This window comes from Microdochium trichocladiopsis (genome assembly GCF_020744255.1).
Source record: "Microdochium trichocladiopsis strain MPI-CAGE-CH-0230 chromosome Unknown B0I36scaffold_7, whole genome shotgun sequence".
Classification (NCBI taxonomy): domain Eukaryota; kingdom Fungi; phylum Ascomycota; class Sordariomycetes; order Xylariales; family Microdochiaceae; genus Microdochium; species Microdochium trichocladiopsis.
The window spans coordinates 368,038-392,617 of record NW_025763550.1 but is presented as its reverse complement, the minus strand read 5'-3'; the positions used below and the strand labels follow the sequence as shown (position 1 = coordinate 392,617).

Below are 24,580 nucleotides of genomic sequence, written 5' to 3'. Positions count from 1 at the left end.
TGTAGGTGCGGAGTTCGGAGTCGGGGCTCCCCAAGGCACACCTTATCTGCCTGATCTTCCGCGGCTCGCCGCGACTCCAGGAGAGCCTGGCTGCTGTGGCATTACTGCTTACATATGGCGTCATCTGCGAGGATTCGCGCCGAGCGGCAGTCGACCTCGTTGTCCTGGATGTCATTGACCACCTGCAGGCTGGGGCTCAGGGAGAACTGTACATGTTGCGGACTGAGATGGTGCAACGAAAATGCACACATGGCTCTATTGTATCAATGCATCCCGCTCCAAGTATCTCGAATTGATGTCTCAGACGTGCTCCTGCTTCTGCCTTGCGAGCGAGCCGCGTCTCCCCAGACGTTTATCCATACGTAACCATCTTCAACAGGAACCACCCCCCAGCTAGGCTGCCGCCGGCACATACGCGTACCTCGGCATCATCGCCATTCTCTCCTCTGGGCTGAGCTCGTCCTCGTAGATCATCTTGACGTTCTTGTCCTTGTCCTTCTTCGCCTTCTTCTCTGGCGCTGCGCCCGCTGCATCCCCAGCAGCTCCTTGCTCGAGATTCCTGATCATGTCGTCCACATGGTCCGCCGGCCGACCCGCACTAGCCATGAGCTCGTCCAGTGTCGAGGCGTTGCCACCACCGCCGCCCTGCTGCCAGCCAGGCTGCTGGCCTGGACGTGGAGGCAGGCTGGAGCCAGCACCCGGCCGTTGCGGCAGACTCGATGTTGGATATGCAGGAGGATATTGTCCGGCGGGTGGCGCGGCATATCCCGGCGCACCAGGTGGCGGGTATACGGGGAATTGGCCGCCTGGAGGAGGGAACTGTGAATTTTGAGCCTGTGTTGGGAGGTAGGTATGTTAGCTTGTGGCTGTCGGACATTGTCATTGCGGTAGAGCCAGCATGGAGCACCCTGCTCATAAAAAGAGTACGTACAAATTGAGCAGGCGACGCGCTCTGCTCGGTTGAGCTTCTCGACCCAGGGATCGGTGGAGGCGGCGCGACGCCGCCATTCGCCGCCTTGAGCGCCTCGCGCCTCGCGCGGTGCTCGGCCAGCCTCTTCTTGATCTCGTCGGGCGTCTCCATCTTGATCTTCTTCTGGGGCCGGTTCTGGTTCTGGCCAGAGGGCGGGTTGCCGGTGGCAGCAAAGCGGTCGGCCTGGGCCTGGTAGAAGTTTTGGATGATGCGCTGGTTGTGCTGCTGGACAATGTCCTCGGGGATGCCCTCCATGCCGAAGATCTCGACATCGAGACCCTGCCTGTTCGGGAGCGCATTCTCGACCTGGGATAATGACTCCTTGTGGACCTGGTTCATATGTACGGAGAGACCTGTAGGGGTGAGATACACCAAGTCAGTGATTGGTTTCTGGCTGAAGAGTAGAGGAGGTGCAAATCGACATACCGCCAGCAGTGTTGAGTCGCCTGCCGCAGGTCTCGCACTTGAAGTGCTTGGCCTTCTGGTGGGAGATGAGGAGCTTGAGATCCTCAAAGTCACGCTCGCAGTAGTAGCACCATGCTCGCGACAGGAGCTCCTCCACATCGGGATGCCCACGCTTCTTCTTGCCCATGATGGTGGTTTCCCGTTTGGTGCGGACAGGCCGTCTGTGATCGCCGATGAGAATCAATTGGTCAGAAGTATCGGCGTTGTGATGCTCTATCGAGGATGACGTTGGGGGGCGGAGTGGTGTGTTGCTGTGGTGGTTGCGGATGGAGGAAGCTCAGAACTTGCGAAACGCGCGACAGGCCATGCCGTGATAGCTTGTCACCCTGGTCAGGTCCGGTTGGTCCTGCAGGGCTAGTCTGGTCTTGCGACGGTCCTGCTTGCCTGGACTGGCTGGGGGTGCTGCCTGCCGGGAGGTGTGGCTTGAACAGTGTGGAAGGGCGACTGTGGCGCAGGCGATTTGGGGCGCTTACACTTGCACGCGCCACTGCGTCCACTTCTTTCAAGACTGTGCAAGTTCCACATTTCTGCCATTCCAATGGAAGCGACGACATCGCTGTTATTATAAGACAGTCCCGCGAGCTGAACAACGCTGACTAGTGCGACAAGTGTAGATGTCTGCGTGTCGAGAGGACTCTCCTTATCCGGTTGGGAGAGACATATTTCGCACGACTTGTAGTGCTGCCTTGCACACAGCGCCCCCTCAGCTTGTTCTCATCGCCGCTACCTCATGTCATGGCAGGACTCGCCTCACAGCATTCACAGGACCTCGCAGGACCTCCTCTCTTCCAGGCATCGGCGCCCCATAAAGGTGTACAGGGTGGGAGGTACAGTAGAGCTGCTGTTTCTCTATCTCTGCCGGCCTGACTTTCGTGGGTCTTCTTGTTTGACATCATTTTGACCATGGCCCTGCGACTGAAAACGGTTTCCTGTCTCCTGCCCTTGATCGAAACCCGCAGCCTAAACGGTCCAGGACGGGCTCCACCAAGTACGTACCACCAGGTACTTGGGTACGTGCCCAGACTTCTTCTGTGTGTGGACCCACTCGCCAGAGTGGTTGACCAATCACCACAACTCTGGCAGACGTCTCGTCCTGACACAACTAGCGCTCAGCCATATGGCATCAGGTCGAGATCTTTGACGAGGCACGCGGCCGAGGCACTCCTTGCTTCTTGAATTCAGAAGGCTTCAATCCTGCCGCGAGAACTCATTGGAACAGAAAAACGTCTTTTCAAGAACGGTCACCGCTCAGTTTGTCCTCCACGCCTCTTCCGAGTTCCACAAGGCTAACCACCGACAGAGTCCTTGCTAAGCTGGCTGATAGTAGTATGCACCGCTACAGACGAGCGAGACGAGCGAATATATCGCAAATGCGAGGACATCTTCGGCTTCGTATTGCCATATGCCAATCCCTCCATCTTGCCTCCTGACGTATGGAGGGAGGTCATCCTAGCGTGGGGCATGGTTGTAAGTCCTCAACTCTGATTGGTCCAGAGCAAAGCTGTCTGCTTTCTGGCCCTTGACATATAAAACTGCCTCCCCCCCTCGTTTGCCTTATCCTCCCCCCTTCCCTCCTACATCAATAAGTTGCTCTTATATCAAGATTCATCGCTATCAGAAAACTTCGACCAACTTTGAGTCACCACCATCTGTCTAGACATCCTTAGAGCCATGCCCCCTTCTGATATTCAATACCAGCCACTGGTACCCTGGAGTATGTCGTTGGCCCCCTTCCTGCATTCTTGCTCGCCCCCTTACACAGAGATCCTGACTCCCATTCTAGATACCACTTCAATCTCCCACAACCACATATCCCTAATGCAAAGACCAAACATGTCTACATCATCACAGACCAGGACCCCTGAACACACTTCGTCACCTAGTGGTGCCAAGTCTGCACGAGCACGCAAGGACTACCTTGACCTCGTACCTCACCCATCCCCCCTTTCACTCACCGCAGTGCTTTGGTGTGTCAATGCTGCCTGACTCTGCCTCCTGCACCCCTCCGTACGACTGGGTGTCAAGACATGCTCCCCCTGTTGATGGACGACTTCGTGCTTTTCCCGTCATTCACACCTGAAATATCCCACGACCGCCATGGAAATTTGAAGCAAAAAGCAAAAAGCACCACGCTCTCTGGTACTGCTAGCACCGCACACCCGCGCAATCCATCATATACTGCCCCGAGATCCGCCACATCAGCTCCGGATGAGCGGCGGCGCGGCTCCCTCATCGTGTCGAGACCTGCTCGCTGTGCTGAAGAGAACAAGCTGTCAAGGGCCATCTCACCGGCTTCAAGCCCGGGACGATTGGAACGTGGCAGGCGTGCTCGCCCTCCGCAGGTGTACTATCCTCCGTCACCGCCGCCAACTCCGCGGATACAGCGCCTGCCTACGCCTGATTTCGACCTTGAGGATCGAGCAGGACCGCAAAAATGCCTCGACCTCTGCGGGTGCTGTCCCACAGATGGAGAGACTCGTGATAGCGGGCTTCACGTCTACGAGGAGGGAAGACTAAGGATGAATAGACGCTGTGAGTCATTGCCATTTCTGTCGTTCCCGCAGCTGCTTGAGTGTCCAAGCCACCCGTGTCGTACGTGCAGTTGGCAGATGTGACTGCATCGCAATGTATCGTTTAGATGTGGTAGAGCGTTGCTTGGCAAGCCCCTGGCCCTTCTCAGCCAGTCTGCTCTCATTACTGTAGAGTCACTCCATGGCGGATGCGGTGCCCTTGTGCTGATCAAACTGTACAGTGGCGGATGCTCGACAATATATTGCGCAAAGCACCACCGGGCACAGGATACGTCGATAACTAGGGCATTGCGATGTGCACATCGTTTCTTGAGTCGAGCTGTTCTGATGCAACACGGAGTTTCTTGGTGTTTTTACAATGATTCCAACGACTGGGCCCACGGATGGCGCTGGCGTGTGGTGGCTCCATGACGTTGGCAGGCACGCCGAGATTTTGTAGCATGCTATTTTGTATGCGATTCTTGATTTGCTTTGGAGTAAACATGTGAAATGGTTCGCGCAACAACGCGATTTGGGGGCTGCCTGGACTGGAATCGCGTTTGTGGTTGGAGCCGCCCCGTGTAAGTGGTGGGTGACCTGGAGGGATATTCATCACGGCCTGATTAGAACCAAAGGCGCCATTCATTCATTTTTTTGTCCTCACTGAATAAGACGATGTGACGCAATCCAATGTCTACAAATTCTGGATTTTGGCAGAGCACATAAGCACCAACAATGAGTGGCCCGAATGAACATGCCTGGGTACTTGTCCCGTGAAGCTCGCCACCTCTGCCGGCAATTGGCTTGTGCCCCGCTTTTGAGTAACAGGCAGCAACACCACCTCTGGGGAGGAAGTCCTCCTCCATAAACTCGCCAAACACCCTCAGAGCCCAATGTTTGAGGGCTTTCTCAGAAACAATCCTCTAGAAATAACAAAGAGCCAGAATACAACTGTATCAAATCAAGAAGCCTCCCCCGTTTTGCCACCATGGCAGACCTCCCTGGCCGCACCTCGGCAGACGAGGACTGGCAGGATATAGACACGGACGGCTTTTCAGTCTTGTCCTTGTCAACAGACGTCGAAGATGATGAGCAGGATAAAGACCATCAGGCAGCTGCTTCGTGCGATTCATCTCTGGCCGACGGGTATGGAGCACGACAAATCGCGACCAGACGCTCGTTCGAGACGGACACAACCCTGCTACCGGCATATGTGGGACCACAGGAGGCCGGGCACATCCCGGGCTCACAAGCTACAGATGGAAAGTCCACAACAAGTGCAGGCAAGGACGACAAGGACGAGGACGACAAGTCCATGAGGGAGACTGACGTTGCAGCAACAGCAGAGCTTCCGCACAGCCACAGCCACAGCGAAGATCCCGAGATCGACGCCGCAGTAGCCAGCGACGGATCGAACCCAGAACATATGCACAAGCTCATCACCTCGAACATCAAACTCCTCGACGAGGTCGTCCTCGTCACAGCCCTCTCCGAGCTCAAGGTCTTTGACCGCCTACCGGAGCTCAAGGCCCAGTGCAACAAGCTCACAGACCAGCTGGGCACCCTCGCACCAATCGCCAGGACATATGCCAGGCACTGGCGACAGCAGCAGCAGCAGCCCGCACAAGCCCTGGACGACGACGACGAACCCTTGCCGCTAGACCCGGGCCTGCACGACTGGCTGACCCGGCTGCGGACCGCCGCGCTGAGCGTGCAGAGATACATGCAGCAGGTTCTCCAGGAGCAGGTCCGGGCGGAGGACAAGGAGATGGCGTACTGCATCACCTTGCTTGCGGACTCGTGGCGGCAGATGCACGAGTTTCTCCCCATCATCGAGGCCGATTTCGACGAGTTCCAGACTGCCGAGATGACCTTCCAGTCACTTACCAATCTCGACACCAACGACTTTGAGGGGAAGGGAAAGGGAATCGCCGTGGATTGGGCGGAGGAGGAGGAGGACAAGGACGTGGGGAACAGACCGGACTCACCCACGGTATCATCCCCCCAGCCGCTGCGTAGACCACCGCAAACCTCGGCGCCGGCCCTGTCTCTGTTCCCAGAGCTCAGGACGCAACGGCATGACAACCTGCCGGCAAGACGACAGGAGAACGCCAACCAAGGGATCGGCCGTCTCCGCCGCGAGCTCTACAGCCTCAAAGACCAGCTGGGCGACAGCCTCGACGAGCTGCGCCAGCTCCAACGGCGCCGGAGCACGCTGATGACGACGACGCAGGGCAGCGACCGCGCCGCCTCGAGCAGCCAGCACAGGCTGCTCGGCGACACCACCGCGTCGTACGACAGCCTCAAGCTCGTCCTGGAGCGGCTCCTCTCCAACAGCCCGTCCGACTGGCTCGACGACGGCATTGTCGGGGCCGTGGGGGACGAGCACGGCGGCGAGGGCAGCGGCGGCAGTCATCTGTCGTATGCCGAGTTTGCGCGGATCAGCCCGGACGTGGTCTCCCTGTGGCGCGCTCAGCTCCGGGAGGTCACGACGGACATGTTCCTGGCGCGGTGCCGCGTGGACAGCGTGTCGTGGACGCACGATCCGGAGGGGGTGCTCCCTGCCGAGGAGAGATGTGGAGAGGTGTTGGCTGACAGGCTGCAGGCGCTCAGCACCATTGCGGACGTACTCGTGCCCATGTTTGTGAGGGACAGCAGTGGCGGTGGTGGCGGTGGAGGATGAGGTGTCAAAAGTTGCTTGCAAAACGATTCGTGGCTGCCGAAGTGTGCTGCTCAGGCGAATGTTCTTTGACCACGACGTGATGTTGGTTTCTCGATGGTGCTGACTTAGCGTACGAACGTACTTAAGTGGATACATCACAGACCGGCATTGGAGAATGGATGCCTGATGCCTTGCTGAAATGCTGATCTCATCTTGCCTTATCATGATTAAGCGTACGTTTACGCAGACAGGCTTGGTGTATCCAGGTGCGATGTTAAGGCACGAATAGAGCAAGCCATGGATTTTGGCTCGAAAAGTCATGAGACTGCCGTCGCTGGCCCTCAGCCGTGCGGTTAGTCTTTTGCAGGCCGCCATTCTGTAACCACGTTTGACAATGTGGTTTATTCAGCCATCATCGTCTCTGCTGCATGGCGGCCTCCAAAAGCAGACAGCTGCCGATGCCAGATGGGGTTGGCATTGTGCGCGCCTTGTAACGTTGGAGTACCCCGCCTGTAGGGTAGTGCATCCTTTCCGCCGCCTTCGGGGCTTTTCATACGCTGAAGGAGGCCTCGACAAAAGTAGTGTGGCCTTAGCCGCTGCTTGCCATCTAAAGTCCTACTAGGCGCGAGGTCCCCGCAACCCAATCATCATCGCAACCAGCGCGAGTCCATTTTGTGCCGCAAAGCTTCTTTAACTTTGTCTCTGTCATCTTTTCGTGCCTGGAGTCGTGGGTACCCCGGCCCTGCTCTGCTCGTGTTTCGAAGATGGAATGCGGCCTCTGACGTGCATGCAGGACGACGCATCTTTCTGCCGCTGGCTTACGAGAGATTGGTGGAACTATACGAGGGCTGAGTAACAGCCGACAGGGCAGTGGCATATTGTTGCAGGAGCCACAGTTGCGATCCAATAGGGGGACGGCGGTCCTTACGCACGTTTAGCTCGCACCAGCAGATGTCTTTCGGCTGCTCCCGGGGGGTCTCAGTCGTCAACCTCGCCTAGTATCCTGCCAGAGGCTGTCGCTACATAGTGCCTGTCGCGAGCCAAGCCCATGATTGAGCATCATGCCTTGCATTTTTGCCAGAATACTCATACACTATTTGCAGTTCATGCAGGCTGTTCCGCCCACAGCTGGCGCGGTTCTCCTCGTGCGCGACGTCGCGTTGCCGTTTCTCTCAGTAGCGGAGATTAATGGCTGGCGTAAGCACTACAGCCACAGCACGGTTGTGAGACAAGGACTGGAAAGGCCCCTCCAAGCCCTGCCAAGTTTGTGACTGGCCATCAGTAGCGCAGTTCAACGACTGGGAGCCCCGCCCCTTGTTCATGACATTGTGCACGCGGACGAGGATCCCTGCCATGCAACCACCATCCAGCGGCTGGCGTGGGTGGCGGCTGAATAGACTTTAGACTTGAACAGGAGGACGATTCCGCGGCGGCCACACACAGACACGCAGACACACACTCTCTCTCTCTCACTTCTTGCGCGAATTGCGTGCCTGTGCCTGGCTCTTTGTTCCTTTGTTTCCTACCACTCCCGTGCCTCAGGCTTCACTTCACGACTTTGGAATTACCAGCGACCTGCTTTTTCTTTCGACCTCGTTTGATTTCGTGCCATTCGTTCACCACAAGGTTGCAGGGATATATACCTGGGCCACATCGACAACTGCGACCACCAAGGGCTGTGCTGGCAAAGAAGCTCATCACCAGCAACACCACCGACTAGACCCGGCGTCTCTTTGGTGTCAGCTTGCTTGGCTTGTGTAGTTGGGTTGGCTCCTACCCAAATCCCCCATCGCCCTGCCAAGCTTTGTACATCCGGGGACTCGACCCGGCCGTGATCGCCTGGTCGACACACGCTTTCGCAGGAACAAGACCACAAATTGTAGTATCGGGCGCCCTAGGGGCTTGGCCACCAAAGAACCATGTCGGACCGGGACATGAAGCATGGCGGCGGCCACGCGGACGCCGCCTCGGGACTACAGCACGTCGACTACAGCTCGCAATACCCAGAAGTGGTCTCACCGCCGTCACTGCCAGAAGTGGTCCCGGAGCCGCGCTACTACGACCATCCGCATCAGCAGCATCAGCATCATCATCAACAATGGGATCAGCAGCAGTGGGCATACCCGCCACCGCCACCCAGCGACCGACCGACCAGCGCCTACCCGGACTCCCAGGCAGGCTGGACCAGCGTGTCGCAGCGGGATCCATATCCAGCGTCGGAGGGGGACAAGTCCGCGGCAGCAGCAGCATCGTCGCCCAAGACCATCCTGGGTGTGCGGAGGCGCGTGTTCTGGTGCATCATCGGCCCGCTGCTGGTGATATTGGGGATCGGCCTGGGCGTTGGCCTCGGGGTCGGCCTCTCCTCAAAGAAACCCAGCAGCGTGAGCAGTGGTGCAACGCCGAGGTCAGTTTGGCAGACAGATATCCGCAGTTTGTGTCGTGCATACGCTAGATAATAGGGCAATACTGACTTGTACATGCTTTTTAGTAGTTATCCGCCTGCCCCCGATCCGCTCACCTGCCCCGCCGGCAACGGCACGCTCTACACCGAGCCCGTGGCCAACGGGGGAGACTCGTTCCTGGTCGTGTGCAACGTCGACTACAACGGCAACAACCCGTCGTCCGGGACGACCGACCTGGCCAGCACCACCGCCGCCACCGTGTACCAGTGCATCAACACCTGCTCCGGGAACAGCGAGTGTGCGGGCGCCTGGTTCGGCGACCTCTCCGGCAAGAAGTGGTGTTTCCTGAAGAGCAGGCTTGGGGTCCAGGGCCCGTCGGCGGGCAACGCCATCTTTGTGATCAGGCAGGCCAAGTAGTAAATAATTGGGGCGCGGGTCTTGGTTATGCAAGTGCAGATGAGATCAACTGAGCATATTTTACCGACTGCTTTCTGTGGGCTAGCACTTATATCTGGGCTATTCAGTGGGGAGACCCGGGCGCCGAGGGTTGATACATTGCTCGGTCCGCAGGGCGGAATTGAGGTGACATCTCAATGACGAAAACTGGAGTTAATAGCGTCTATAGCGTTTCCAGCGGAGAAGAGATCTGCCTTTTACGAGATCCATGTCACGGCCCAGAAAAATGGCTACAACATTGGCAGGCGCCACGGTTGAGAGTGATGCACTGCAGTGGTCCCTATGCTTTTGCTATCATCCAACCCCAAATGAAGTAGTGATGCCCTCCTTGCGCCGGGGCCAGGCTCGTACATAAAAGTGCCTGGCATCCGCAGGGTCCAGCTTTCCAGGTCCACCCGGGTCCGCAACAACGACTTCTCGTTTCAAGCAGACAAGAGGCGGACGGATCAGCGGCTTGGCTTATCTAACGGGTCAGTACGAACCTCGACGCCAGACTCAGCTCGCGCATTCCCCCTTGAGCCGCAGCTCTGGCCGCGGGTTGGAGAATCCAGACTCGGCCTGTCCAAAGATGTGCTCTCAGGCTTAGGATTGCCGCCGTTCTTGGAAAATCTTTACCTCATGAAAGAATCCCCGACGGGGCCTGGGCTCTTGAAGTTTAAGCTTATCTACGCAGCCAGACGCCCTTGGGCCCTTAAATTACAGGGATGTGCGTGGTGCCAACCGTACGGAGCGTCTCCACCAATGGCGCCCCCTGAGCCCGCCTATCCTGCAACTGCTGAGCCCTAGTTATGGCGCGCGTTGCATGATGTTTCGTTTTCCCAGACTGGACTTCCTTGGCGCCTGTGCCAACGGCTTTTGCACCACCGGCTCTAGGCTCCCGTAGCCGCGGCGTGCCACTGTTCGACAACGGCTCTACCATAGTATTATGTTCTCGCACCGCTTTGCCTTGTCCCCTTTCGACTTCTGATTCTGCAATTGCTGCAACGACGACCGAGGTACGGCTCTGGGTTTGAGGACTAGAACATTGGCCTTGAAATCCCGACTGTGCTGACAAGGCCTTCCCCCCACCAGCACGCCCGGCTCACACGACATGGCCAGGTGAGACACTGCTGATTGGCAGCATGAAAACAGCATGGCCGCTCCTGTGGAGCAGGCGCAAGAAGTGGGTGATTGCGAGCCTTGCCAGTCTCTGCATCATCGCCCTCATCCTAGGTCTGTCGATCGGACTCACTCGGCCAGCGAGGACTCAGTCTGACAGCAATGCAGAGGGCGGCAACAGTGGCGGCGGCGGTGGAGGAGGAGCCGGCAATAATGATGAGGATGATGATGATGGATACACCGGCGACGGCTACGCAGGGTCTCTGAGATGGCCGAATCCAGAGTCCATCAAGGGCGTCATCCCAAACAACGCAATTTATGTCACTCTGGACCCGACCTTGGTCCGGCGGGACGACGGGAAGCTTTTCCTCCTCACCACCCGCGCCCAGCACGGCTCTACATGGACCGCGGATTCCTTGTACGGGCCCTGGGAGTACCAGGGCGACACCCTCGACGAGCAGGGCGGCGCGCCCTCGGTGCACAGGGTCGGGAACACGTGGGCCATGTTCCACAACCAGCACTTTGACTACTCGACGGTGGGCGTTAGTCACCCGGAGTCGTCGAGTCCCTTCCACGACGCCAGCATTGTCGTGCAGACATCCGACACCCTTGAGCCAAAGAGCTGGGTCCGCCAGGGACGGCTCAACATCACGTGGGCCATGAAGTACAATGTGCTCGACGCCGCCCTGCTCACCGTCAACTCGACCACCGCCGCTCGGGACGGCACAACTGGACAGCGGCAGCAGCAGCACCTGCTCACGTTTGGCTCGTACCAGGAGGGCCTCTTCCAGGTGCCCCTGGCGAACCCGCCCTTCAAGCTGGCCGACAACGCCATGAGCCTGATGACGCATCTCGAGCGCAACACCACGGCCGTGCAGCCGCGCGACCAGACCGAGGCGGCCTACATCTTCGCGCGCAAGGGGTGGTACTACCTCTTCTACTCGTCCGGGCGCTGCTGTCCCGAGCACAGCCCGCAGACGGGCCAGCTGCAGTGGATGAGGTACGACCAGGCGTACCGCGTCGTGGTGTGTCGTTCTCGGCGGCCAGGAGGGGGTTATGTGGACAGGGAGGGCAGGGACTGCCTGACGGAGAATGGGGGGACCGTGGTACTCGCGAGCCACGACGAGATCTTTGCGCCTGGCGGCCAGGGTGTTCTTGACGATCCGGAGGCCGGTCTGATCTTGTACTATCACTACGGTAAGTCGTGCGATCTTCTTTCTTTCTTTCTTTTTTTTTTTTTTTTTTTTTTTTTTTTTTGAAGTGGCCGGTGTTGGGTTTGACCATGATGGATGGATGGACTGACTGACTGTGACTGTTGCCTGCAGCACGGTACGACATGGCGCGCGACAAGGTAGACGACACGCGCAAGGGGTTCCTCTTTGGCTGGAACAAGCTGCGCTTCGACCGCGACGAGTGGCCATACATTGACGGTGCTTGAGCAAGGAAGCTGGAGACCAGCCAGATTCTTCCCCGAACGAAGCAGATCCCTCCATGCACGCAACGAGATCGGGCAAGTGGGCGGAAATCGCCGTCTTAATTCCCGCCGTCTCCAAGCGGATGAACACGACTCGGTCCACGATGCACATAGCTGGACATATACGCATATATTCCCTGCCATACTCTTGCATTGACGACGCAGCACATATACAACAGCGGCGAGATTATATCAGCACCTCCTGTACAATGCAGGGCATAACCACTTTTGGGTGACATATGCCGAGAGCCAGGACCGATAGAGCGAACATATGGAATGAGACATACAGCATAGAAATGAATAGACAGAGATTGTCTCTCGCGAGGCAATGGCGAGGTTGAACACGGACATGTCTTGCCTTTGGGATGCCAGTCTTGAAAATAGCATATTCTAGTTGAAGACCACTGTGGAGTCGGCTCCCCGCATTTGCGCCCTGGCAGCGTGCGTGTGGGGGAATGCACTACCGCCTGATGCGGGTGCCACCCACTGTTGCTGGTGCCGAGGCTCAGGCACCTCTGTACAACTGCGCGTATCCAGCTACAGACGCTCCTCACGCACATCGTCACCGTCGCAACAATCGTGCTCTGGCTGGGTAACACTTGGCCCGACAGACAAGTGACACGCTCAAATTCCTCACGTCACAGCAAAGCGCGAGAGCTGTTGGTGCATCTCGACCTAGGCGGGCTACTTGGGCTGAGCCGGTGTCTGGGCTCGATACTTCGTCAAGACTTCGAAGCTGGCACGCCGACAAGGACGGAATCACGCCAAGCATCGCACACACATCTCGCACCCGGAAGATTGTGGCACAAAAGTCCCGTATGGACTCACGGCCACCAGGTTCGGTGTCATTGTACACAGCCACGGCAGTAAGGCCGCTAGGTCATGCGACCTACCATGCCGAGCTGGTGCAGAGCTTCAGCAACGGGACTGGCAAGTGATTTCCCCCTACTCTCTGCTCTTTGTCCCAAGCGGCTCATTCCCGTGTCTTTGGGGCTCGAACCGCGACGGCAAAGCTTCAAGACCCCTTCATCTAACAGTCTAGATCAAACAGTGCCTAACGGCGGATACGTGGCGTCATGCCTGATGAGCGCGGCCGCTGCCCATCTCAAAGCCCGCGGCCAGGCAGACATCATCACCGCTCACTTTGAGTTCACCAGCCGCACAGAGGTCGGCCCGGCTGTCATCGTGGTGGAGGAGGTCAAGCTGGGCCGGCGGCTCTCGACCTTGCACGTCGCTTTGTATCAGGGCAGCCTGCAGCCGGACCAGGCACCGCATCTTACGTTACCACCATCAGCAGGGGCAGCAATCTCGGGCAAACCTCCCCCGTCGAGGAGACAGGTAGTGGCGTACTTCAACTGCGGCAGCCTCGAAATCGAAAGGGGCATCACGCTGCCCACGGGGTACGACTTTGCCGACACGACGAGGGTGCCCAAACCACAGAGACCCGATCTCGCGGCCCTGTCGCGGGACCAGGACCGCACCTGGGCCCGCATGCGGATCCCGGACAAGCTGGGCGGGCTGGAGCGGCGGGCCCTGCACAACATGGAGTACTACTTCCCCCGCGCGGGCCAGCTCAGGAAGAGTGTCATTGACGTCTGGCTGCGCCTCGCCGAGCCGGGTTCGCGATTCAACAATGTCTCCCTGGGGTATGTCGCGGATTCGTGGCCGTATGTGGTCGAGGCCTACCGCGGGTCGGGCACGACGAAGAGCACGGCAACCACCACGACGCGATATGCTGAGGAGGATGAGATCCGTGAGGACGACATCTTCTGGTTTCCGACCGTGGTTATGAATCTGGACGTCAAGAAGTCGTTGGCAGGGCGCGGCGGCGTCGAGTGGCTTTCCATGCGTGTCGAGGCCAAGCAGATCAGGAACGGCCGGTTGGATATGGAGGTTGTGCTGCTCGACGAGGCGGGCGGCTTGGTGGCGATATGTCACCATGTCAACCTGATTGTGGGAGGAGAGCGCAATCTGAAGAGAAGGACAAAGCTGTGACCTGAGAGGACAGATACGGGAAAGACTGACCTGTTCCGCATCGTGCTGTCTGTTCCCATGGCCGTGGGCCGAGGTCATTGACTCGGTACCCGTCTTGATCTATCCGGACTCGCCCGACCTCATGTTCCTGAAGAGCCATGGCATGCCCGAGCACGACATCGACTTTCTGCTGCGGGAGAGTGTTCACCCGATATCCTGCGGAGAGACCCCCTCGGGGGGGGGGGGGGGGCAGAGAGAGAATCTGGAGAGGACCCAAGCGGTACGGCGACGCTGTGGGCTCGCAGTATTCAGCCCATGGGGTTTCACTGTCAAAGCGACGATAGCCAGTGGGACTTTTCAGCGGAGACGTCAGAGTTGTCCCCACGCGAGCCAGACAGGGAAAGGCGAGGTGCGGCTGCTTGGCGGGTGAGACGCTCGGCGGTTAACGGCAACATCAATACTACTCGGGCCTACAAGCATGAGCAATTTGAGGAGGGTGATGAGGGCAATGCAGTTTATTGGTTTCCTGGCCGGTCTTTGCAATTCTGGACATATGCTGTCTCTAGCTGGCCGACAGCATGTTGATCATTGTGTTTTCAGAAGAGCGCAACGAAAGCCTCTCCCCGGTTGCCAGTGCCCCTTGATTGGCAACTTTCAGGAACGGCACAGCGAGGCAACATGCGCTCAGACCTGAGCCGCCGACGTAGCGCCGCAGAGACTGCTCAACTTGATGCAGCCGCCCAGGGCCTGCAGTGCCGATCACCTCTGACCGCGACTCGGTCACCCTCCGTCCTGCTCGGCGACTGGTGACCCTCCCGAGTTCCGAAACTTATCCACTGTTGGACTCCACATCGTGAGCCTCATTGTCGCCAAGCCCGGGATGCTACCCACCGCATGACGTCAGGTGGACCCTGCCCAGCCGTCGTTGTCGTCCTGCTGGCCCATCCCGCTCGGCCGGGCCAAGGATGCGAAGCACCGGGGCATGTGCTTGAGGACTCTTGACATTCGGCCTTGGTGGACGGGCCAAGCAAGCACCGGTGTGCCTGTCTGTCACCTCGATGCCTCGGTTTGCCCTTCCTGGTAACCCGGGCGTCTATCTCTCGTGCATGAGAGCGGACAACCCTACGAACCTCGCCATAGGCGCCGTTCGCGATGACTGGCTCATGGCTGAGCGTGCCCACTTGTCATGAACAAGAATGCCAACCGGGACCACAATTGTTGTGCTGCTGTTCTTGGTTCTCCTGTGTATTGTGTGGTACCTGGCGCACACACCCCACGCCCCAGATCTCCATGTCTCTCATGTTCCCACTGCTGCCCCGTGGGAAAATCTACCTCCACAAGAAAACCTAGATCAGCCCCGTCATAGTCACCGTACGAGGACGGCCGCGGCTGCCGTGGTCGACTTGTTCGCCGAGCGCAGGGGTCCCCATCCTCAGTCCCAACCACAGCGACCAACCCGCGCGAGCATGCATGCCTGCTTGCCAGGACAGACCCTGACTTTTCAAGGCCAGTGGCCCACTCCCCCTGTACTCGCTGGGGAAATGCGGTCTTGGCCCAAGATATCGACTTTGTGGCACTTTGGGAGATACAGGGACTAGCGATGACGTGGGGCAAGAACGCACCGGCGCCCGCAAACCAAGGAGTCGCAGGAAATACCCGGGCTGGCTGGTTCTTGGCTCTCGCAGTCGAGTGTATAAAGGACTGTGGAATTCCATTCTCTGATAGACAGGCGCTTGTCGATCTGTGTTTGGTCACGAACTAGTCACACTCCCACAACTCGGGCCACCACGCCTCCCCACGAATCTCACGATGGGCAACTTCTTCGGCCTCCGCGGCAACAAGCTCAACTATGCCATCAGCTTCATTGCCGGCGTTGACTTCCTCCTCTTTGGCTGTATGTCCCCCCCTAATCCTCCACCTGTTTGTACTCAGTGGTACTAATGTCTTGTACAGATGACCAAGGTGTGATGGGCGGCATCTTGACGATGCACGACTTCCTCGAGACGTTTCCGTCGATCAACCCGCGCGCGGCGGGGCTCTCGGCGGCAGAGGCCGCCACGGCGTCGACATACCAGGGCATCGCGGTGTCGTGTTACAACCTCGGCTGCTTCCTGGGCGCCATCATGGCCATCTGGATCGGCAACCCCATCGGCCGGAAGCGGATGATCATCCTCGGCACGTCCATCATGGTTGTCGGCGCCGCTCTGCAGGCCTCGGCTTTTACCCTCTCGCACTTCATCTTTGGCAGGATCTTGACGGGCGTGGGGAATGGCCTGAATACATCGACCGTTCCTACGTGGCAGGCCGAGACGTCCAAGTCTCACAAGCGTGGCAAGCTCGTGATGATTGAGGGTAAGCACTGCAGGATCACCTAATTTATTTGCTGGAAAGGTGCGGCGTCGCTGATTGCCGTGTCCAGGTGCTCTCATCGCGGGTGGAATCATGGTCAGCAACTGGGTCGACCTGGGCTTCAGCTTGGTTGGTTCCTCTGTATCCTGGAGGTTCCCGCTGGCATTCCAGTGCTTCTTCTGCTTCTGGATCCTCGCGTTTGTCGGCGGTCTACCCGAGTCCCCTAGATGTAAGCATATCTTTCTTCGAAGCCGCGCGCTATAAGTTGAAGAAAAACGACTAACAACACCAACTCCGTCTCACCAGGGCTTATCCTCAAGGGCAAAGAGGCCGGGGCCCGCGGCGTGCTTGCCGCGCTCGCGGACCTGCCCGCAGAGGACAAGCGCGTCCAGGTTGAGTTTGACATCATCAAGGTCGCGGCTCTCGAGTCGTCCAAGGGCTCGTTCCGCGAGGTCTTCACCATGAACAAGGACCGCAACTTCCACCGGGCGCTCCTGGGCTACATGAGCCAGGTGTTCCAGCAGATCTCGGGTTGCAACCTGATCACCTACTACGCGCCCGTCATCTGCGCCAACCTGGGCATGTCCGAGTTCATGGCGCTGCTGCTGGCGTCGTGCATCGCGACCGAGTACTTCCTCATCTCGTGGCCGGCGGTCTTCATCATCGAGCGGGTCGGCCGGCGCAAGCTGCTCCTCGTCGGCGCGGCGGGCCAGGCGGCCACGATGGCCGTCCTCGCGGGGGTCAACTCTGCGACCTCGCCGTCTACCCAGATCGCCGCCATCGTGTTCCTGTTCGTCTTCAACACCTTCTTCGCGTTCGGCTGGCTGGGGATCCCCTGGCTGTACCCGAGCGAGGTGGTGCCCCTGCGCATCCGCGCGCCCGCAAACGCCCTGTCCACCTCGGCCAACTGGATCTTCAACTTCCTTGTCGTCATGATCACGCCCGTCGCGTTCGAGACCATCGGGTACCAGACGTACGTCATCTTTGCCGTCATCAACGCCTTCATGTTTGTCTGCGTGCACCTCTTCTGGCCCGAGACGGCGTACCGCTCGCTCGAGGAGATTGACTGCATCTTCCACCGCGTCGAGGGCCACGGCGGCGTCAAGGGCTACTTCAGCGTCGTGCAGGCCGCGCGCGACGAGCCCCGCCGGTACGACAAGAACGGCGAGCTGCTCATCCTGGACGAGGAGTCGTCGGCGTCGGCGTCGGATGAGGACAAGGCCCGCACGTCGTTCCAGGAGAACAATGCCCGGGGGTCAACTATCGGGAGCAGCGGCGGCTCGGATGTGGAGAAGAACAACAATAGCAGTGCCGCGCAGGGTGGGCTGTTTGCTGGGGGCGATGCGAGGTAGATGGGCACCTTGGGGGTGGGTGCTGTCGCAGCAGCATGGCTGCTATTGCTCCATGTGTGGGCTTGGGAGTTGTATTGTGTGTGTGTGTGTGTGTATTGGGGGGTTGCGGGCGGGCTGTTAGACGTGTGTAAGTGTGCATTTGCGCACCCTCCCGGGGAGTGGCTGCGCTCACGGGGGAGCGAGGTTTTTCACGATACCCCTTTTAGAATCGGTTGCATTCACCCGCAAATCATCATCATGATCACGAAATCTGTCTCTGCCGTTTACTCTCGTACTGTCCAGTGAAATACTGTAGATACCAAGCTAGCCCGTTGTTGGAACTCACGCGGAAGAAGGAAAGGGCCAGGCTCCGCCATCAGAGTCCAGGAACAAGGAGGCCTGTTCCCGCCGGGTGACTCAGTGTAACCAGCACCGGCTCGGGCCTAGCAGTGCCCACCCGTCCCCGCCGCCGTCAGGGGAGAAAGCTCCGTAGCCGTCGGCTAGGACTCGTACCCACACAACACAAAAAGGCCGGGCTTTTAGATCCTGACGCTGACGTGATATCTGGCACATGGATGTAATCAATTGACGGAAATAAACCCATTCTTAAAAAAAAAAAATATTGAACAAGGGCACTTACCATGATGTTGGATTTCGACTTTACAAGCGAACTTAACCCCTGCCGCGCCGCCAAACAAGCGGCCGGCCCGGTCATCGGAAGGGCGCACGTGGGGCCGCCGCACGCCTTTTGACCTGATCCGGACCCGGCCTAATTTGAGGGTGGGTTCGTAAGCTTTCCCATCTCGGCTCGCCGAGAGTGTGAGATTTCGTCTCGTTCAGAGGTTGCCACGCACAACAACGACTGAAACTTATTTCTGTGAATCGGGAGGGGAAATCCTCGACTCACTTCCTGTTCGCAATTCTCATTCAGGAGGATATAAACTCCGTCTGCTCCGCTCGTGGAAGGACGGAAGCCACCACCTACTTGTGCAGCGCTACAGTATTTCGAGAGATTTACGGCAAGGTTTCGGGGGCCACAGCGAGTACACAGTCGAACCAGAGAGAAGGGAAGGCTGGGATACTGCGAGAGAGTAGAACACCATACGAAAGCACAAAGGTCGGCCTCCCAGTCGCTACAAAATGGCGACGACTACAACCTTGTCAACGTCGACGTCCACGGCAATCGAGCTGGACCAGCGATCGAACCGCCACCAACCGCCCCTGTCCAACCGCAACGCCACAGGCTCCTCTACCCATCTCGCCACCGCCGACAACAGCGACAACGACAACGACCCGGTCCTCCAGGCCTCGCAGCTCGCGGACCAGTCCGTCCCCGAGGGCGGATACGGCTGGGTCGTCGTGGCCGCGTGCTCCGTGCTGGCGTGGTGGGTCATCGGCACGAGCTACTCGTGGGGCGTCGTTCAGGGCCATCTGGCGGCCGAGGACGGCAGCCTGGCGAGCCCGGCGGTGCTGTCGTTCGTGGGCAGCTGCTCGACCACGATCCTCGCGAGCGTCGCGGTGTTGAATGCCAGAGTCGCGAGGCGGATAAGCGTCAAGTGGGCGGCGCTGCTGGGCATCGGGATGATTGGGGTTTCCGGGGTGTTGAGTGGGTTTGTCGTCGAGGGTGGACCTGAGGGCAAGGGCAGTGTTGGCGGGCTATTCGTTACGGAGGGTGTACTCAGAGGTTTGGGTTCCGGGTGAGTCTTCTTCTCTCTCTTCATCCATCTGTAATGCCAGGGTCGGCTGTGGTTCGAAAGCTGCTTGGAAGTTTGGGTGACGGTCGAGGTGCGGCGAAAGGTGATCTAGTATGCTCTGGGTAAAGTTTACTGACACAGACGTCACTTTCCACGATCACAGGCTTTGCTTCATTGTAAGACAATCCCTCCGAGCCCATTGCTTAGAAATCCCTGCAAAGCCATTGTTGAGAAATGGACAGGCTCACAGCCACCGCAGATCACTAGCAGCACTCCCGCCCAGTATTTCGTCAAGAAGCGCGGCCTAGCCAACGGCATGGTTTTTGCCGGCGGCGGCTTCGGCGGTGCAGTTCTCAGCATCGCCCTCGACCCGCTGCTCCGCAAACTCGGCCCGGCCTGGTCATTTCGCGTCCTGGGTCTGAGTTGTCTGGCCACGGGACTGCCGGCAGCGTGGTTCGTCAAGGAGCGGACAAAGAGTCCCCGAGGTGGTGCATTCGTGGAGTGGTGGGTAGCCCTGACCTTTTTTTTTATTTTTATTTTTTTTTCCTGTTTCCATTTCTGCTGCTGGGCATACGCTGACCATGTGTGACTATGCGTTGGGGAAAGGCGACTCTTCAAGAACCCCAGCTTCGTCCTCGTCTTCCTCGCCGGTGCGATCGGCACCTTCCCGCTGCTCGTCCCGCCGTTCTTCATCCCGCTGTACGCCAACGCGATCGGCCTCTCGTCCGCCACGGGCGCCGGCCTGCTCGCGGGCTTCAATTTCGCGTCCGCGGTCGGGAGGATCGTGTCGGGCGTACTGTGCGACCTGATTGGCCCGCTCAACGCGCTCTTCCTGTCTCTTGTGCTGAGCGCCATCAGCATGCTCGTGGTGTGGCCCGTGTCGGTGGCGCTGGCGCCGCTGGCAGTGTTTGTGGTGGTGAATGGCCTTGCAAACGGGGGGTTCTTCTCGACCATGCCGACGGTTGTGGGCAACGTGTTTGGGTCTGCGAGGATGGGCGTGGCAATGGGCATGATTGTCACGAGCTGGGCTGGTGGTTATCTCATGGTAAGTCGGCTAGGGGTATTCCCTTCAAAAAGACTACGCAACTTGGAACAATATCAGCTAATACTTGGCGGCCTCGTGGTGGCAGGGAGCACCCATTGCCGGTTACCTGCTGGCGGCATATGGCGGACAAGAGGCTGGCTTCCAGGCATACAGGCCGTAAGTGCTCAATGCCCTTGATTGGCCCGGTACCATGGGCCCACGGCCATACTGACAAGATCCCCAAATCGTGCTGTCTAGGGCAATGTTCTATGCTGGATCAATGGCCCTCGCCGCCGCTCTGCTTGTCGAAGGTGTCCGATTCAGGCATTCTCGCAACCCATTTGCGAAGCTGTAGTTTGGCTGTAGCATGGACGTGTTATCCTGTGTGACAAGACCACTGTACTATACTTAGGTAAATATAACCCTTGGGTGTATGACAATTAATTGATGCACATTGTGGTCATGTACTAGACTTGCTTGCCCATCGTGTCGTGCCTGTGTCGCAAGTGATCCAATGGTTGGGTGGTCCCTGTCGGCTCGCACATGTATGCGGCTGGTCGGATGCAGCCGTGGGTGGTGGGTGGGGCGGAGCTGCCAGTCCGGACCCTGGCAGATGCCAAAGTTGCTGGGCCTTGTCATCTGAGCATCGTTTCACAATGGCCACAGGGGACATTCCCGACTTCCTCTCTTTTCTTGTATCGTCTCATCAACATACGCTCTTCGCACTCAACCCCAATCGTCGTGCCCCCCTCCTTGTGCTTCCGCAGCGCTTCGAGTTTGCCCATACACCATCGCCCGGCTGCGCCGACATTCCCACGGCAACTCCACTGTTGCCAGTCCGCCTTCTCCGGCCCCTGTTTTTGCGACGACGATCAATACCAACATCGTCCAACCCCACGATTCCCGATCGCCACGAGTCGCCTCGAGGAGCCACAAGGCTTCCACGTCGCCATGGCCAGGCACTTGTCTATCATGGTCATCATGGCCGTCGCCTGCTTCCTCGGCCTCACCTTCATGATGTCCATGGGCGGCTCTACCACCTCCGTGATCCCCCACCCAGGCCTGTCGCAAAGCAGCAGTCCTCCTCCACAAGACACTCTCGACGTTGGCGGTCTGTCCGCGGATCTGTTAAAGGGCAAAGTCATTGCTCCCAAGCTCGAAAATGCGACGGCAAAGTATGTCCCACTCCATACCAGCTTCGCGACTGAACGTCCACTAACGGTTGCCCCCTTTTCTTCTCAAACAGAGCCGAACTCGGCCGTGCCTCCTGGAAGCTGTTCCACACCATGATGGCGCGTTTCCCCGAGCACCCAACCGAAGACGACTCCCTCGCTCTCAAGTCCTACATCCACCTCTTCGCCCGCCTGTACCCCTGCGGCGACTGCGCCCGGCACTTCCAGCAGCTTCTCGCCAAATACCCTCCACAAGTCTCGTCGCGCAACAACGCTGCGGGCTGGGCCTGTCTCGTGCACAACGAGGTCAACAAGAGGCTCAAGAAGCCCGAGTTTAACTGCCAGAACATTGGCGACTTTTACGACTGCGGATGTGGCGACGAGGATGGGAAGAAGAAGAAGGAGGGTGCAGAGGCGCAGGCGGAGTTGAAGCAGGGTAAGTTCTCCACCGTTTTGATAACCGGCCGTCTTCGTCCAGCGTGGCTAACTGAAATCGTGGATTCCCAGAATGACATTGTTTTGTAAGAGAGCGTATTCTGCAGTATATATCGGAGCATCAGCATTCCATTTTCTTTCAGGCATTGCGTGGCGTTGGGGCAGGGCATGCCTCCTAGTTGAAGTCGTTGTTTGAATACCTAGAGCATTACGGGGGGAGATTTTCTGCATAGACGCCCTTGTTCCTCTTCTGCTTCGTCATCAAGATCTAGCAGTGCAAATGTCAATCTGATTTTCGGTGTCTCTTATGTTGCACGTCACACCAGACTACACCTCGTTCGCAGCAGAGACATGGCAAAATCCAGGTGCACGTTTCTCTCTCAATCCTGACTTTGCACCAGGGGCCTTTTCGTCAATCCTGTCCGTATCTCCACATATTGCAAGGAATCCATGGGCGAGACGGAGAGGAAGTAATGGGGACATCAGCTTGTCCATAGTGCCTAGGGTGTGGATAGCACTGAACACACTGTCTTACGCACGCCCCCGCCTCGCCCGCCAGCCCACGCGTGCACAAGCTGCCTGGTGCTCGAGCTCGAGGCTGGAGCTCCAACGTCAATGCTCCACCCAGGAACACTGCTCGTCACTCTTCATTCAGCGTCAATACAGCACAGCAGCGCCGCCAACACACCAGCAACGACACCTCCAGCTCTACGTTGTGCTGCAGACAAGTCATAAGAACCGGCCAAATCACCCAGAAACCCGACCAAACCGCCGACATGGAGTTCGGCAACGCTGGTGTCCTCAACGAAGGTGCGCCCACACCCCGACATCCCACCAAGCTACCCTCGAACGCGGCTGCCCTGTCTGGACAAGCCTGGCTGACATGGACTCGCTGCAGATGGTATCCATGTGGATATGGACAGGCTAAAGAAGGGCGAGGTCAAGTAAGCGGTGTTTCCCTGCCTAAGCGTCATCTCGAGATCAAAGTGCTAACGTCTTTGCGCCCTCCAGCCTCGGAACCTCCATGTGAGCGACCCTGCCGACGGAACGAACGAACGAATGCGACCAAGCACACAATACTGACAACCTGACAGCATGGCGGTCACATTCAAGGACGGCGTCATTCTCGGTACGTGCCATGGCCCTGTTAAGAGCCTCATCGGTCGTCCAGGACATCACAGCGACAGACCCCATCACTAACCTCCATTCCGACTGCCAGGCGCCGACTCGAGAACCACAACAGGCGCCTACATCGCCAACAGAGTAACAGACAAGCTTACGCGGGTCGCCGACACCATCTGGTGCTGCCGCTCCGGCTCTGCCGCCGACACACAAGCCGTCGCCGACATTGTACAGTACCAGCTCGGCATGTTCCACATGCGCAATGGCAAGCCGCCTACCACACAGACGGCCGCAGCCATCTTCCAAGAGATCTGCTACAGCAACAAGGACCGCTTGAGGTATGTTGCGCTGAGGCCATGTCGCAGCACCCCATGATTCAAGGCACGCACACACAGTCCAGATAGCTAACACAACAACGCCCTCTTTTCTAGCGCTGGCCTCATTATCGCCGGCTGGGACGAGCGACACGGCGGACAGGTCTACTCGATCCCGCTTGGCGGCTCGCTACACAAGCAGGCCTACGCGATCGGCGGCTCCGGCTCGACATACATCTATGGTTACTGTGACGCCAACTGGGAGGAGGACATGGAGGAGGACGAGGCTGTCGACTTTGTCAAGGGGGCTCTGCGCGAGGCCATCAAGTGGGATGGCAGCTCCGGCGGTGTCATCCGCATGGTCGTCCTTACCAAGAAGGGCGCCGATAGGCACTTGTACCTGCCTGACGAGGACTACGAGGTGAAGCACTAGAAGGTTGTGCAATGGACATGTTGTTGCAACCGGGGGTTATGCCTGGCTTGGGCTGCGGTAGAACTTGGGCTCTTAGGCTGGCATGGGCTTCAGTGGCAAGGGGCCCCGAGCAGAGACTCGCTGTCTCTATTGAGACTAGAGTTGGTTTATGTATATCCAGCTGAGTCTGTCAATGTTCAGGGCCGCCAGTGCAGACATTTCAGCAGCGCTGCCTGGAGCGCAAATAAAACCATAGAGACAGCTGCTCGTCATTCCAGATAAAACTGTACACAGTTTGATGATGCCCTGGCGTGAGACGGGAGGTGGTTGTGCCCCAGCGGTTTTGTATCAAACACCTTTTCAGCCGGAGCCGGACGTCCTACATGGTTGGAAGTCGGCACCGTGGCCGAGTTCCCTGCACGTAACAAACTCGCATTCACATATCAAGAAGACTCGGCCATTTCCCTCGGTGTCTGGACTCTTCCTTCAGCTTGCCCGTACACAGTTCCTTGCACCCGAATCATGCTAGCATCCGATTGCAGTTGCCCCTCTTCCTCTCTCTCCGGACCTGCCTGGAGGACGAAGTAGAAAAAGCTGAATTCGACAAGCTTAAAATATTCGTGCTACGTGAATTGAGGACTGAGCCTCCATGATTATCAGTGTTCTTTGCCCAAACTTGGATGTGTTCTCCAGGCGGGAGAAATGTACTTTTTGGC

The 24,580-nt window shown here is 58.1% G+C and overlaps 10 protein-coding genes across 10 annotated transcripts; 9 read left to right on the top strand and 1 right to left on the bottom strand.

Moving 5' to 3' along the window:
- Nucleotides 1-7: 7 nt before the first annotated feature.
- B0I36DRAFT_385332 (uncharacterized protein) lies at nt 8-1,697 on the bottom strand. The gene is made up of 3 exons (XM_046161059.1): nt 1,397-1,697; nt 932-1,323; nt 8-834 (listed from the first exon to the last, which is right to left on the bottom strand). The coding sequence occupies exons 1-3, from the start codon at nt 1,560-1,562 to the stop codon at nt 394-396; spliced, it is 999 nt and encodes a 332-aa protein (XP_046010088.1). The 5' UTR covers nt 1,563-1,697; the 3' UTR covers nt 8-393.
- A 1,661-nt stretch (nt 1,698-3,358) lies between these two features.
- On the top strand, nt 3,359-4,590 carry B0I36DRAFT_137097 (uncharacterized protein). The gene is made up of 2 exons (XM_046148304.1): nt 3,359-3,967; nt 4,188-4,590. Exons 1-2 carry the CDS (start codon nt 3,463-3,465, stop codon nt 4,244-4,246), a joined length of 564 nt encoding a protein of 187 aa, XP_046010087.1. The 5' UTR covers nt 3,359-3,462; the 3' UTR covers nt 4,247-4,590.
- Nucleotides 4,591-4,933: 343 nt separating this feature from the next.
- Nucleotides 4,934-6,628, top strand: B0I36DRAFT_364513 (uncharacterized protein; the record flags this gene model as incomplete). Its single annotated transcript, XM_046158978.1, has 1 exon — nt 4,934-6,628. One exon carries the CDS (start codon nt 4,934-4,936, stop codon nt 6,626-6,628), a length of 1,695 nt encoding a protein of 564 aa, XP_046010086.1.
- Nucleotides 6,629-8,526: 1,898 nt separating this feature from the next.
- B0I36DRAFT_364512 (uncharacterized protein) lies at nt 8,527-9,426 on the top strand (the record flags this gene model as incomplete). The annotated part of the gene is made up of 2 exons (XM_046158977.1): nt 8,527-9,011; nt 9,096-9,426. 2 exons carry the CDS (start codon nt 8,527-8,529, stop codon nt 9,424-9,426), a joined length of 816 nt encoding a protein of 271 aa, XP_046010085.1.
- An 879-nt stretch (nt 9,427-10,305) lies between these two features.
- On the top strand, nt 10,306-12,491 carry B0I36DRAFT_326810 (glycosyl hydrolase). Its single transcript, XM_046154385.1, has 4 exons — nt 10,306-10,460; nt 10,537-10,677; nt 10,732-11,760; nt 11,889-12,491. The coding sequence occupies exons 2-4, from the start codon at nt 10,587-10,589 to the stop codon at nt 11,999-12,001; spliced, it is 1,233 nt and encodes a 410-aa protein (XP_046010084.1). The 5' UTR covers nt 10,306-10,460; nt 10,537-10,586; the 3' UTR covers nt 12,002-12,491.
- Nucleotides 12,492-12,560: 69 nt separating this feature from the next.
- Nucleotides 12,561-14,245, top strand: B0I36DRAFT_326809 (thioesterase-like superfamily-domain-containing protein). The gene is made up of 2 exons (XM_046154384.1): nt 12,561-12,967; nt 13,089-14,245. The coding sequence occupies exons 1-2, from the start codon at nt 12,856-12,858 to the stop codon at nt 14,030-14,032; spliced, it is 1,056 nt and encodes a 351-aa protein (XP_046010083.1). The 5' UTR covers nt 12,561-12,855; the 3' UTR covers nt 14,033-14,245.
- Nucleotides 14,246-15,012: 767 nt separating this feature from the next.
- Nucleotides 15,013-15,780, top strand: B0I36DRAFT_137047 (uncharacterized protein). The gene has a single exon (XM_046148303.1). The coding sequence runs from the start codon at nt 15,208-15,210 to the stop codon at nt 15,607-15,609; it is 402 nt and encodes a 133-aa protein (XP_046010082.1). The 5' UTR covers nt 15,013-15,207; the 3' UTR covers nt 15,610-15,780.
- Nucleotides 15,781-15,820: 40 nt separating this feature from the next.
- On the top strand, nt 15,821-17,997 carry B0I36DRAFT_375252 (major facilitator superfamily transporter monosaccharide; the record flags this gene model as incomplete). The annotated part of the gene is made up of 5 exons (XM_046160347.1): nt 15,821-15,905; nt 15,965-16,363; nt 16,431-16,589; nt 16,667-17,558; nt 17,919-17,997. The coding sequence occupies 5 exons, from the start codon at nt 15,821-15,823 to the stop codon at nt 17,995-17,997; spliced, it is 1,614 nt and encodes a 537-aa protein (XP_046010081.1).
- Nucleotides 17,998-18,637: 640 nt separating this feature from the next.
- B0I36DRAFT_137015 (major facilitator superfamily domain-containing protein) lies at nt 18,638-20,899 on the top strand. Its single transcript, XM_046148302.1, has 6 exons — nt 18,638-19,388; nt 19,549-19,561; nt 19,645-19,889; nt 19,992-20,430; nt 20,516-20,586; nt 20,668-20,899. The coding sequence occupies exons 1-6, from the start codon at nt 18,832-18,834 to the stop codon at nt 20,762-20,764; spliced, it is 1,422 nt and encodes a 473-aa protein (XP_046010080.1). The 5' UTR covers nt 18,638-18,831; the 3' UTR covers nt 20,765-20,899.
- A 461-nt stretch (nt 20,900-21,360) lies between these two features.
- B0I36DRAFT_350841 (nucleophile aminohydrolase) lies at nt 21,361-23,885 on the top strand (the record flags this gene model as incomplete). The annotated part of the gene is made up of 7 exons (XM_046156954.1): nt 21,361-21,584; nt 21,656-22,017; nt 22,683-22,826; nt 22,915-22,960; nt 23,111-23,145; nt 23,236-23,476; nt 23,570-23,885. 7 exons carry the CDS (start codon nt 21,361-21,363, stop codon nt 23,883-23,885), a joined length of 1,368 nt encoding a protein of 455 aa, XP_046010079.1.
- Between the last annotated feature and the right edge of the window lie 695 nt (nt 23,886-24,580).